This window comes from Dermacentor silvarum, chromosome 1, assembly GCF_013339745.2.
Source record: "Dermacentor silvarum isolate Dsil-2018 chromosome 1, BIME_Dsil_1.4, whole genome shotgun sequence".
In the NCBI taxonomy this organism is placed as follows: domain Eukaryota; kingdom Metazoa; phylum Arthropoda; class Arachnida; order Ixodida; family Ixodidae; genus Dermacentor; species Dermacentor silvarum.
This window is the reverse complement of record NC_051154.1, coordinates 17,947,465-17,962,042: the sequence shown is the minus strand read 5'-3', so window position 1 is coordinate 17,962,042 and position 14,578 is coordinate 17,947,465. Positions and strand designations below refer to the sequence as shown.

The following is a 14,578-nucleotide window of genomic DNA, read 5'->3' as shown; positions in this document are numbered from 1 at the left end:
CACTTCACGCCATCTAGTGGAGGGCACAGCAATTAAGTTAGATGGCACTTGGCAGCAGCACGGCAGAAAGCAGCAGCAATACAGGCACACACATCCCACCCCATTTCGGTTAATTATACGCATTTTTGATTATATCCTTAGTTGCTAACTATTGCTACGTGTTCCTGGCATGGAGAAGTATCATTTGATACCATATTCAAATTCATACATCTACAAGTCACCTAACCAACTATTTTTTCTGGAAGTGGTGAAAAAGTAATAAGGTCACAGATATACCAACCCCGTGTGAAGTCAACTAAGAAGACCTTGTCTTCAAACGTAACGTTTGCTGCCAGAAATAGTCTACATCAAGAAGTCAAGTAACTGTTTCACTGCATGACACAAGCTCCGGAAAGACTCATCTTTTTATGCTTTGTACCCTAACAACAGTTGTGTGCCGATTACATTTTTTAGAAGAGTGATCCTCGAACATTTACCCAATTTTTTTTGACATTTATCTTCTATAAATATACCAATTTTTTACAGTCTTTTCTTTTCCAAGTGGCCATAAAAATGTAAGCTTCACAAATTAAAAAAAAATTATTTATTAAAGAGTTGTTTCTTGCTACTTAAGTGTTTGAAAACACCAGCTAGTTCTCTGCAATTTATAATGCTGCATTACATGCTTAAGTGTTGTTTAATTTTCTTTTTTTAATTGAGACCCCTCAAAATGGGAAATTGATGCATTCCTTGCGTTAATGTGTTCCTTACAGCATGAAATGTGTTCATTTCTAGTGCTCTTATATTTGTAATTTTATTTCAAGAAATATTACTCCTAACATATACTATGATGGGTACCCGCCGTGATGGCATGGTGGCTTTGGCGTTGCGCTGCTAAGCCTGAAGTCACGAGGTCAAATCCCCGCCACGGTGGCCGCATTTCGATGGGGGTGAAATGCAAAAACACCCATGTTCTGTGCATTGGGTGCGAATTAAAAAATCCCAGGTTGTAGAAATTAATACGTAGCCCCCACTATGGCCTGCCTCATAATCGTATCTTGGTTTTGGTGCATAAAACCTCAGAATTTAACTTAATTACTATGATGTGTAAAATCACCATTGTTTTGAATGAGACCAAAGCAATTTCACTTAGAACATTCCTGAAAGTTCAGTAACTTCAAAGGAGCAATCAAAAAAGCGTAAAGAAAAACTGGTTGGGATTTTACTGGAAAGTACTGAGAGTAAAAAAAAATGGAAATAAATTGTACAAAATTTTTGCCTTTCCCATGGTTTCCAGTTTCTCTAAGTTAGACCATGGCAAAGCAATTAGGGCAGGTTTTGATGTTGTAGCATACACCACTCATAACGCAAGTCGCTGGAGTCGCTAATTTTCGCACTATAAGCGGTACCGCACTATAACCAAAACATTTTAAAAAGGCTGTTGTACTCAAGGAGCTGCATGTGTCTGGTAATCTAAGTATACGACCGGGATGTCTACTCACTTGCATTGGCAAGGAGGTTCCTTCACTTTCCAAGTGCTGTACAGCCATTGTGAAACATTTCATTGGCTCTGCACCAAACCACAACTTCGCCTGCTGACTCCCGACGAAACGGAGCTGGTTAGGCCTAGCTGGCGGTGGTGTAGGGCGGCATGCCGTCTTGGGAAGCTTGCCCTTGATATATGTTCGTACCCATAAATGAATGCACGTTGATCTGGCATGAGATCGTGCGCACAGGCTGCACTGATGGCAGCACGCATGGCAGCACGTATGAAGATCAGCCAGCAACTACCGCGAATGCATATCGCGAAAGTTTATATGTGCGTGTACTGGTAGGAACGGCAAAAGCTCATGTGTGGACAATGTTCCGAACTGATGAATTTGCGAATGAGTCACTGTCCCGAAGTCAAGGTCGTACGTGCAATACAGTCAAACCTCAATATAACGAACCTCGATTTGATGAAATTCGCGATGTAACGTACTATCTTTATTTCCCCATCTTAGTTCTATTGAATTAATGAAACCTCGATATAACGAAATTCTCGATATAACAAAGTTTTTCGCTGCAAGTACAACTTCGTTATATCGAGGTTTGACTGTATGTGCACTTCACGACGACATGCATCACAATGGGCGACGCGAAATGCATTTGCAGCCTTGGCTGATTTTTCTATGGTACTGGAGTTGTAAAAACAACTAATTGATTTTGGCACCACAATTCATTTTTCCGACCTGCTCGATAATTCAGAGATTTTAGCTACCTCGTCCATGCTAAAAAAAAGTCAGTCTGCAACTGTTATTTTCTGTGCATTCCGCACACAAACCAAAAATCTAAAGAGCAACAATGTATACGCGTTCCGTGTGGACTGCGTGCCGCTGACACACGACCGTGACAAAAGGATTCTCCATTGCCTAGGCAACCCCCACGCACCCGCTGAGGCCGCACGCTACCGCCGTGCTTTCTCCCCCCCCCCCGTTCCTTGTTCACTCGCTCGTTCTGTCTCCTCCTGCTCCTTAGCATTGCCCTCGTCGCTCTCCACTCGGCCGCCGCACCTCGTTGAGAAGCACGCTCGCTGCCTCGCTTGTCTGTGGGATTTTTCAGAAACTGCATTATAACCGGTATTCCATCTCGCACGACTGCACTATAAGCGGTGTGCGTATGCATTGAGTTCTGTGAGAAGATAAATGGGAGTCAGAAAAGACCGCAGTACTATAAGCGGTTACGTTATAAGTGGTCTAAGCTGTATTGATAATGTCTGAATGATGCCCATGCTATGCAGAAGGCTGGTGTTGCATAATTGTGAACAGGTGCATGTCATTAATTAGGCAGAAAAGAGATTTTTTTTTAATCTTTGTACCCAGCTTATGGTTCTTTTCTCTGTACACTCTTCCCAGTTTTTTCTGCGGTAATTGGCACAGAAGGGAACATTCTCTACCCTACTTGTACTTAATATAATATGCTCCTCCAGCTATTCTAGAGAAAAGCTGATTGAGCACCTCGCCATGCACTTTGAACTAGCACTGAACCTGTGCATATTGTGCCCAGTATTCCTAGCTAAGCTTCTATGTAATGTTCAGCCGATATCGACAGTATATTCTGTGTGTGAAACACGACGGTTAGCTTTTCTCATAGTGTGTTGTACATAACACTGTTGAAGCTACAAAAGCGACCCAGAGGAGGGAGAAATGGAAATGCTTTTGATATTACTGGAATATAATCTAAACAATATGCACTCCAAAGCATGTGCCAAAGCTTGAGTCGTTGTTGAAGCAACATATATGTCAAAGTGGAAAATCATGCAACCTGACAAAATTTGTTAAGTTTTTACTGCTGTTAGCATTTAAAAAAAATGAAGTCCTGAGTTCAAAATAGTGCATGGCAGTGTTTGTAGAAGTATTCGAAAGTTGGTGTTCGGCAGTGTATCGAATAACTATCGACAAAATCAGTAAATTTCTTAGGGCATGTTAAGGAAAGACTCAAAGAACTCCGGGTTGTCAAGATTAATCGGTTGCCCTCCACTACTACAGTAACTTTCATAGCCACTGTATTGCTTCGGGATGTTGAATCAATCAGTCGCTCAACAGAAACTTGTCCACCTTGGTGGAACTTGCAGTGGTGAGAACTGCTCAAGGCAGGACAAGTTTGGTTTCCTCATCAAGGAGTGGGGAACAACCCATTGTGTTGGGCAAAAGGTGACTTAGTGTGCTCGGATTTTGCTGATATGGCATCACCTGAGACCACTACAGTTTTGCAACTTGGACATTGATGTTTTGCGATACGTGGTCACCAGCTGCGATTACCACTATGTTGCTTTAATCTACAATGCCATGCTGCTTGTAGCATGTTTAGAAGAACTTGCTGGGCGAGTTGGTGCATAGCTGTATCGAGAAGCATTGCGTGTACAAACGGACAAACACAGGAAAAAAGACGTAAATGGAAAGAGCGCAATTCCGTTTACGCTCTTACGCTCGGATTGCGCTCTTTCCGTTTACGTCTTTTTTCCTGTGTTTGTCCGTTTGTACGCGCAACTCTTCCCGATTGTAGCATGTGTTGTGAACTGGCCACATTAAAAAATATGATTGTTTATTGTGTGCTGAAGCAGCTAAAACTTCATACTGTGATTACTGTGTCGACAGCTACCTATCAAAGCAGACAAATAGGAAGACACACAAATTTTGTATTATGCAGTGGAATCTCGATAATTCGAACTCAAAGAGGCCTGAAAGTTTGTTCGAATTAAAGGAAGTTCAAATTAAAAAAAGAACTTACCGTAAAAACCGGAATATAGGTCGAACTTTTTTTCAAAACACCATTGCGAAAAGTCGACCCTCGTCTTATATACCGGACATTGGTGGAAAAACTACGGAAGTCTTGCAACAATGGGCAGATGAAGTAAACAGCTGCCTTCGCCATCGCATTCAGGCTGCTTTTTCGCATTTTCTTTCAAAATGAGCGGAAGCCGACGGCAATTCACCGTCGCCTTCAAGAAAAAGGCGATTGAGTACGCGGAAGCCGCCAGGTTGCCGTGGGCTTCGTATCGTGCGACCATCGACCCGCGTGTTTGTCAGCACCTTATCACGGCACGGAGCAGCATTTAAATAAATACTGTCACCATTGTGCAACCGACTGAATCGCATTTGTTTAAAGGTAAGGGTGTCTTTCGGTACTTTTGCCATTGAAAAATATATATATATTTTTTTCATTTTTAGAATCGGTTAGTTGGGGGGTCGACCTATATTCCGGTTCGACTTATAGTCCGGTTTTTACGCTATTCTTAAAGTATTCGTGCACCATAGCGCGATGCACAAACGGTGAGCGAGGACCACAACCCGGCCCACGCCGGCCAACGCTCACTTCCCGATAACGGCAAAAAACGAAACTTCAGGGAGCGAGCTAAGCCGCCGGCTCAGCGGCGCTGGCACGGCAGCGTCGTGGAGACCGTTGAAGGTGAGGGGGGAAGGCGGGAGGGAAGCAGATTTGGCCTCGGTAACTCCGCCGCTTCGGTGGCAGTGGATTCGGTGGCTCCCCTCGCCTTCCCTCTCAACTCCCTCACCTTCGACTGTCTCCGTGCACGCCCACCGCCGGCCCAGTCGTCCCGGCGCCAGCTTAGCCTGCTCCCTGAAGTTTCGTTTTCTGCCGTTATTAGGAAGCGAGTGTTGACTGGCGTGGGCAGTTTCGTTGGCCGAACTGGGCCTCCGCCACTGCTTCCCTCTGCACCGCAGCTGCAGCATTCAAGCGATGCCATTTTCTCAACGTGGCTGAGACGTAGGCATGTACACACATGTTCCAGCACAACGCAGAAACGGCGAGCTTGCTATTTGAGATAGGGTGAAATTTCCGCCACATTTTTTTTTTTTTTTTTTCCGCACATGGTATTGAGGGATCTCTCCTAAGCTGCCACTGCATGATTTGGTGCACTGCTGAGAGCATTGCCAGGGCGCGGTATGTTTGAATTAACTGTCGTAAATGCTTGTGTGTTCGAAAAACCGGCCGTTTTCGCCCATTGGGATACACCTAACTTTGACAGGACCACAGCGTCAGTTCGAATAAACCAGAAGTTTGAATTAAGTGTGTTCAAATTAATGAGATTCGACTGTAGTTATTTCACTATTAGTACCCACACTTGGGGTGTTGTCTCAAGCAGTTCATGTTTCAATGTGTGCATGCAGCACTTGAGATTTTTCAATGTCAATAAGACAGTTATTGGTAATTTAGATCACTTCATGCTTGCTTGTTTGTCTATGTGGTTATGCTGGTTATTATGCTATATTCTATGACCTAGATCAGGGTCTACCAAACTACCCAGCTTCAGAGGATGCAACCAAGCTTCACAAAGTGCAGAGGAACCCTGAACTCCCGTATGGCCTCTTGAGAAATGAATGTAGCAACAAATGAATCATTACATTTAGAGTTCAGTGTTCTCAGTTTAAACCAAAAAATGCAAAATACGCTAAATTTTACCCCTTTAAAATTTGGCTTAAACCAAAATAGGTCAGAGAAAGCAAATGTATAGAAAAGCTAGATTGACTGGCTTAACTGGTTAACATGTGCATAAAACCAAGAGGAAAAACATTTGCTGAATTTTCAAAAAATACAGAAATTCCTAACTTTAATTATGTTCTATGGAAACGAGAATCAAACCAATTTTTTGCAGGAAATTGATATGTGGCTCAGTGCCACATAGGATCAGTCTCAACTTGACTGTGTGTTTATGGACATCATACTTCGAGTGGGAAATGCTATAAACAAAAATTTTGTTAAATTGCGTTTTGCCTGTTTTAACAATGAAAATAATGCTGCCTATAGTGAACTAGAAAGACTAGGCTAGTGGTGCAAGCAGGAAGGAATGCACATTCTCATTTGGGTTGAAAACACCAGGTTCCGCCACAGCGACTATTTCCAGTAGTTTCCCGCTGCCATAATTGCTGATTGATGTAGTCACTAGCGTTTCTTTGCTAGTTTTGTTATTTGCAGTAATAAGGGTTTGTTACAAAACAGTATGTGCTATAATTAACTTAACCGGCCAGCTTCTTTTTCACTTTTCCTTATTTGGACATCTTCAGCCATTTGACGATTATTTAGAATTGTGTGGTTCAGCGTCGTCTGCTAAAGCTAAAAGACTGTGTTAGCTCATGCGGTACCTTTACTATAAATGCCTGTTGCTGGTAAATATTTCTTACTGGCCTCGCTTTTTTACTGCGATTGCATTTAGGAGCTTTAAACTAAGCTTTCTCCGTCTATTCATTCTGTTACACTGTGGCCTGTGGCGTCTTCATGCCGCCGCCATCATCATCATCTCTGTCGTGCCGTTCTTTTCGCTGCATACAGTGGGGGAGCTTGCAAAGGATTGCAGAATTTTTGCGCTACGCCGTGGACATTTGGAGTAATATCTGCTGTTGTAGTAAATAAGCTAATGTTTATTGCCCAGAAATCGCGGAAATGTGTGCGTGTGCATGCATGCGTGCATGTGTGTGTCCTTTTACTCGTGATTAGATCAATGCGCATACAGTCGATTTGCTTCTATGGAAACTTGTTTGACTGTTTTGCGTACGTTTATGAGCAGCGATAAAATTTCAGTGGACATTTTCCTTAAACCACGTAATACTAACTATGCCTGCTTTAATTCACTAACTACTTTAAATGTTTATCCCCTCGTATTCTGCTTAATTTTCTGGCAGTATCTGCTAATTAATATCGCCACCAGTATGACGCGAGATACAAAAAAGTTAACTTTTTTTCGTCATTATTAGTGCTAAGTTTGTAGCAATTCAGAAGAATAAGTAAATCAAATTTAGACTGGACAAGTGGCACATTCGTGATCTATTTTGGAGTTAAATATCCATGCCAGCTTAGTAAATTAGTGCCAAATACAAGCTTATTATAGAAAGAGGTCCCAGAGTGAAGCCACCATAATATGATTTCTTAGACTAAATATAGAAATGCAGGAAGCAAGAATGAAGAGAGTGAATAGTAGCAAAATATTTAGTGTGTGAAATGTAAGAAAACACAAAAGCAAGAAAAAATAATGTAATTGTCCCGGAAAAGATTTCATCCATGTCATTCATCAATGTGCTCATTTGATCGGTACATGTTATTGAGAATTCATCACGCAAACTAGTGAAAATATAACAAAATATGGAGCATACCAGTGACAGCTAGTGGAAGATGAGTTCGATAGAAACCATAGAAGTAAAAACAATGCATTGTGCATTAATAAGTGCAATAACTTATCTATAAGAATTAGAATTCGCGTAGGCAGATACACTGCAGATAAGAAATGATTGACAGATTGTGACCGAAGCAAAGAAATAGGAATGCAGGAAGATGAAATAATTGTACTAGCAAATCTAAACATATCTGTAGGCAACCTCATAAACAGTTATTACAAATTAGCCAAAATACAAAAGAGTAATGGTGCAAAAATGGCATTGAAGGACTGAGAGAAGTAAGCAGGAAAAAATGTATCATGCATATCTAGGTGCACCGATTAAAATTAAGAAACTTCGAAGCCTGGCATTTTTTGTCATTGTTCTTATTGACACTCTTCATAAAGAGGTGCAGCCAAGTCATCACTTAGAAAGCAGTGAGCGCAGCTGTTACATTTTCACTGTGATCAAGGCAGCCAAATTGACGTTGCTGCCTTGCCTTAGTGACTTAGACAAAGCTTTCGCCTGGAGCAATACAATGGGAGTCCATCTTGTTTTTCAGCATTGTCCTGTCAGCACTGCCTTCATAGGAATATTTGAGATGTTAGTCAAAATCCTGTATCAACAGCACCTAGAGAAGCTACCAACATTCACAAAAGTCATGAGCTTCATTGCTGGAAAGCCTCATCATGCCCTATAGAGCACGCCAGTACCTAGAAAAAGGTGCAACAACACCACTCGACGGCGGCTATCGTATTTTGCTTCAGCCAATGTGCTGGTTTGCTCTCCCGCTCGCGCCACTAGAGTATATTCTAGTTCACTGTAATGCTGCCAAAGCAGTTCTCTCGTAATTTTATTTTAAGAAATATTAGTCACAGCATATACTCTGATGTGTCGAATTGTAGTTAATCGTTCATGTTTTGAATGGAAGCAAAGCAACCATAATTGTTCAAGCGTTCCTGAAAATGTTTGGGTAGTTCCGAAAGAGCATTAAAAAAGTATGAACAAAAGAAACTGGTTGTGATGCCTAACCTAACCACATTCATACTGCAGTACGAAAATTGTTCACTAAATTGAGAAAGTGTGTAAGTAAAGAGGAACGGGAGTGGGGTGTTGAACTCAATTTGGCCACTTGCAGAACCCAAAAGTGCCACCCACAAGAACCCTGAAACCACTTTGGAAACACTTTTGAGTCCCAGATTGCAGTTATGCTTTTTGTTCAACACAATGTTCAGGTTCCCCCACCCAAAAAGTGTTGTTTTGCATTGACTCAGTCTGGATGAACGTATGTATGTTTTTCAGTTTGTTCGTCTGGGCTTGCTGCCACCTGAGGGAGTGCTGCCTACAGCTTGCCGGCGTATTTTCCAAATGTTATGGGCCAACAACGGAGACATTATCAGCCGCCAGTATGCAGGCACTGTAGCTCTCAAGGTCTGTACTTTATGGCTACTGGAATGTGCATTTGATTTTATTGGTGCCTTGGTTGAAATGATGAGCAACTTGTGTTAGCCATTGCAATTTGAAATGTGCAGCACCATTGTAGGTAATCACATTATTTCTTGAGCTGAAACTTTCTGGTTGCAGAGGCATTATTGCTGCTCAATGACCTGACTTCCTTAGCCTCCTTACCATAGTTTGGCCCTTTCTCTGCCTTGTCTGGTCAGTAGTACATAAACCATTTAATTCTGAACCAAAATGCATTACACACTGGTGAGAACTGTGGGGGGGTCATTCAGCTGGACTTTTGATTGGACGGGGCATCGACTTTTGGACAAACACACATGCAGTGCTGCCACTTTCGACAGTACACAACATACAATTAAAGTGCATTTGTTGGACCTCCTGCGACTAATGACCAGGACTCTAGGCAGCCTCAGTTACTTGGACCCTTTGGTACTGCTTGAAGTGAAAGCAGGTGGCACAGTGAAATGGTAAACAACAATACCACAGTAATAGCAATAGGCATGCACTTTTCAAACTAAGATGCTCTGTGTTCAAATGTTTGCCTGGGGTGAAAATTACAGGAGTTTAAGAAAAGTTTGTGTAGATACTAGTGGCAGGGCATGATAAAAATGCTTTGGTTAAAATGTAAGAGCCAATAGTAATTGCTAAGAATCAAGAAATTGCACAACACTTTCCACAGGTAGCGACAGTGTTTCCAAAACCTGTAAGCAATTGCTGGGAGAAAATAGGAGGAGCTAGCTAATTGGGTAATTAAAAAAAATTTGAGGTCGCTGAAAACCCTTGCGGTGTCTTGGATGTTACGGGTAAAGAAGCAGAGGAAGTGCTAGCAACAACATATTTCAAAAGATCTTGAAGAAAGCTTTTAATCCAAGACAGAATCTTTTGGTCATGGTTAAAGGGAACTCTGGCAATTTTTCAAGGTCAATGGAACTCAATTAAATTTGCTGGGTTCATTCCTCTGCACATTTTGTCATTTTTTTTCAAAACAGCAGGCTTGAGAGAGAAAGATGTTTATTAAATTAAAAAAAAAATTGTACATGTATTAAAGGCAACCCCAGTGTTTTTCTGGTGAGGTGCCTAGATTAGTTTAATGGTTTTCCTTCTTATAAGGTAGATGAGCAATCTGTCATATATAGCTTTGCGGTGTTGAGAAGTCTCTCTTGGAAGGATCCAGTTATTGAGTGTGACAACTGAGTTCTGCAGCCCAGCAAGACAGATTCTTCGCAGTGAGGATAGGCCAGGACATGCTCCCTCTTTTCAAAAGTGTCTCGTCGCTCATACCAGCGTGGCTCATAGTGATGCGACGTTGCTTACATGCACTAAATCTGCATGTTTTGCTATGTTCTGGCATGATTCAGTCAATCTGCGCATCAGTGACATGTCATGTCACTGATGTGCAGCTTGCATTGTATTTCAAGCGAACGGCAAGCAGTCGCTGTACCATGCCAATGTAAACAAGTGCACCGTCGGTGCTTTGGACTGTCAGCGGTGTTCTTTCGATGAAATTGTGTGTTCTATAAGTCGACATACAAATGCGGAAAGCAGCACTTCACAATGTCTTGTCGTGAGTATGTGCAACGCTTACTTGAGTGTGGAGATCGAGGTGCCTTCCCGCGCCTCGTCCCCCACTCGCGCGTGTGGCGCTTAGCTCGATCTCCGGGAACCGCCGCCATACCGGCAACATGGCGGACATGGCTAGCACGCTGGAGCTACTTTCCCGCGCAAACCGTGCTTCTTCCCCCCGGGATTGGACTTGCCCCCCGAAAACACGTCACCGGGACGCGCCCTGATTGGCCTCCCGGGTGGCACTCCCCAGACACCCTCTCCACCCGAGCTCTCGTCCGTTGAGCGCTTCCTCGCCGCGGCAGATGCTCACAGGCCCGCAACGAGGTGGTTACATGAGACCTTTGGTTCTCGATGAGAACATGTTCCTTCCTTCAACAACGTCTTCAGCGTGGATGAGGCGGACGACGGCATGGGCCAGCTACCACTTTGGATATGCCCGACTCCAACTCTTACCACTGGCGAGGCCACGACTCCCAACTCCTACAACTGGTGGGCAGCGGTGAGATTGACCTCACGGATCTTGGGATGGACGTGGTGACCCACCGGTATCCTGATCAAGTTGGAGGCGACTTGGGAATGACCACCTCTTGCAACTGACTGAATATGGCGGAGAAGGACTGGTGATATGGTGCTGCTTCTGTGGGCAAGCGTTTGGCTTTGGCTGTAAGATTTACCAGGCTTTTATTTCTCTGTGTTTGTCGAATTGAATCGCTGGGGATCTATTACATGTATTCTGATTTGCGTGGGTATCACAGCAAGTATTCTGTGACAGCAGAGCCAAATCTTAAAAGTAGCGACCATGGTCCTGTTGAGTTTGACGAGAGCTAGCCTGTTGTGGTTGTGTGAAGAGCTCACGGTAGACGTGGAGGAGAACTTAGCGGAAGCAGAGATTCGTAAAACCATTCTCCAAAGTGACAATGATTTGTATATCATTGAACATCTCAGCAACAAAATTCTAAGCAAAATACAGAAACAGGAAGCAATTAGGCAGGAACAGGGAAAAATTAAACAAGAACAGGAAGAAAATAGGCAGAAGTTGAAAAGAATTTAGCAGGAGAAATGCAGTCCGGAAGAAAGGGAAATAAGCCGGAAGTATGTAGCATCGTTGGATAGATACATTGGATGTTTGGAGCAGTCAATCAAAGACAGACAACGGATGCTTGAAAAATCTGTAGGTTGGAGGCAGCGAAAGTGGGAGGAAGTTGCTAGCAGGGTTTTGTCGAGAGACGAAGAGGTTAGTACCTGTGAGGTTAGCAGCGAGTTCAAAGATGAACTCAAAGTGTTAGCTGCTAACGATGCCTTATGGCGACAAAGGCCGTTGAAGGCCTTAGTGAGAGTGACGAGGTGCTGTGCCAACAGAGCACTGTAGAAACAGCTAGGCCAGCTGTGAATGAATTGGCACAGTCACCGTGTGTGGGCGTCGCAGGAATTGTTAGCGAGGTCGTTAACGAGGAACAGGGCACTGCTGACCCGACAGACACGAGCACCCAGGTTGAGTCAGGGCTGCGTGCTGATGCGCAGTGTGAGCTGGATGATGCAGTTGTGGGCAGTTCGCAGGATTGTGAGCTGCGTAGCTCAAAGGAAAACAGCTGCATGGTTCAGGGATCGGTAAAGCTGTCCGCCAGTCTAGGTTGCCAAAAGAGGGATGATTTAGGTACAAATCATTCAGACTGTGCGGGTGAGACAGCGATTGAGACTGACGAGCTGTGTGCCGATGCACAGCGTGAGCTGGAGAATGTAGTAGAGGGCAGTTCGCAGGAGTGCGAGTTGCGTAGCTCGAGTAAAGACTGCTGCATTGTTCCAGAGTCGGTCGAGTTGTCCACCAGTCGGGGCAAAGAGGGAGATGATTTAATAATAAATCACTCAGACTGTGCGGGTAAGACAGTGATCCGGACCGAGAAGATACATAACGGTCAGCACGAGGCATGGGCAGATGACTCAAAAGTGAGTTTGAAGAAAAGACATCATAGAAGGAAGCATTGTAAGGATTGGAATGCGGTAGAGAGTCCGACGCAGCCTAGCAAAGCGATAGGCGCAAAGATGCATGAACGGGGCGCCAAGAAAAGAAAGGTGCGATCGGCGTTTTCGATTAAAGCGTGTCCGAGCCGCCGGCTTAAAAGCGTCAAAGGAGCATGCTCTGCACGAACGCGGACAAAGGGCACGGAGCAATTATGTTCCCTGTCGTTCCGTCGTTTTTTTCGGGGTGCAGCATGCAGTGCGAAGGGGGCGCAAAGTGGCAGGACGAGGTGAATTGATAGGGAGACGCGACGCGGTCAACCGAGGTTGTTTTGAAAGCATGTCACCAGGGCACAAATTGGCAGGGGACTGTGACGTCTCTAATGAGCTCACGGACTGTCAGGCCTTTTGTTGTTCCTGGATGGCCAGAATAGCTTTCAGGGTGCGACCACCTCGAGTACGGCTCAAAATTATGAGTCCGTCATAAGCAATCAGAACGAGCGGAAGAAAGTAAAGGTTCCGCAGAGACAAACTTTGTTTTGTTTGCTTATTATTGAGCATTTAAAAGTTTCGCGATTTGGGATTAGAATTTCTTTCAATTAGTAATTTTTGAACTTTGTTAATTTTATCGTTTGACAAGCTCCGGGTTTGAACGATTTGATTTCAGTAAAGCTTTAGTTTCGCGAAGTAGTCAGTAATGAGTAGTTAGGCTTTCTTTTTGTGAATGACTTGAAAAGTCGAGGTCATTTGTTGAAAGTCTATAATAACGCAGGTTTGTATCAATTAGTTAACCTTTGATAAAAGTGTAAGTTTTCTGTCAAGGATAAGCGTGTTGTGTTTGCAGTGAGTGCACAATTTGCACTGAGAAGCATACGTTCCATTAGCGCGTGTCCTGTGCGGACAGACGGAAACAGAATATTTGCGACTGGTCTGGCTCATGTGTGTTGAGGGCGGCAGTGTTCTGTGTTTTCTATTAAGCGGGCGTGGAAGCAGTTATTGGCAGACGCGTTTTCTTCTAAAATTCTTGTGAGTGCGTAAGTTATGCCTGTTTAGTTTTTTGTTCTTTTAAGGCGTTTCCTGCAAAGACAAAAGGGAAAGAAAACATCTGCGTGAGACGCAAGTATGCGTTGTGATTAGGGATCTCAAAATTGGGATTTTGTATCCTTAGAGTTCACGAGGCTGTGCAGTGGCGCCAGTAGGTGCGATAAGTAGTCCACTGTGATAAGGGTAGGAACAGGCTGCTCGTGAAGTTAGGCTGCTGAAGGTATGTGGAAGTGTAGGTTATTTAGAGCCTCTGGTTCAGCTCTACGTGTGCCTTTGCTCTCGTGCAGCGCGACAGTCGGGTTTCGTTGAACTCAAAGGAACGTGAGCGCTCGCTTTGGCGGCACAAAATTTTGGGGGTCGAAATTTGCAGTCCCCAGTTGAGCAGCTTATTTTGAAATTGTGGTATGAGGCCTGGTGAATTAAACAGCTGATTCCAGGCGTTTGCACGCTGAGTGGTACTGTGTTGCCGGGATCGACTCTTCCGTGCCGGTTGTTGCGAGATGGTTGGGGGCATTCTGAGTGTGCAGTTGTTGCAGAATGCCAAGCCATCTTCTTGGTCACCAGCCATTCTCTTCCTGACCAGTGGTTGTCAGCGCTGGCCGGTCGAGATTTTCCGGGCCGTGGAAGAGCTGTTACGTTCGGCAACCAGCGGGGGCAGCGATCTTGGAAGTATCTCCTGATTGCCTGTGACGAATCGCTTCGGTAGGCTGAAAAACGTCCCGCCGGGAAAAATCAGCGGTGACACCATGCCTCTACACCTTTCAAAGAGTACATGTCACGACGCTATAGGAAGAGGAGACTCTTGGAAAAGGGCCGCTACTACGACACTTTCTCACGGCCGCTCGACAGACCAGCTGGCTGCCAAGGCCGTTCTCCAAACAAACCCGTCGATGGCTGGCCATTCCAGGAACAACCGATGCGTC

The 14,578-nt window shown here is 44.2% G+C and overlaps 1 protein-coding gene across 1 annotated transcript in view; it reads left to right on the top strand.

Moving 5' to 3' along the window:
• The window catches only part of LOC119457473 (phosphatidylinositide phosphatase SAC2), a 142,427-nt gene that overhangs the window by 59,390 nt on the left and 68,459 nt on the right, over window positions 1-14,578 (top strand). The window contains exon 11 of the mRNA XM_037719048.2: window positions 8,928-9,056. Within this exon, the coding sequence (XP_037574976.1) occupies window positions 8,928-9,056 (129 nt within the window). The remainder of the gene's footprint in view (window positions 1-8,927; window positions 9,057-14,578) is intronic.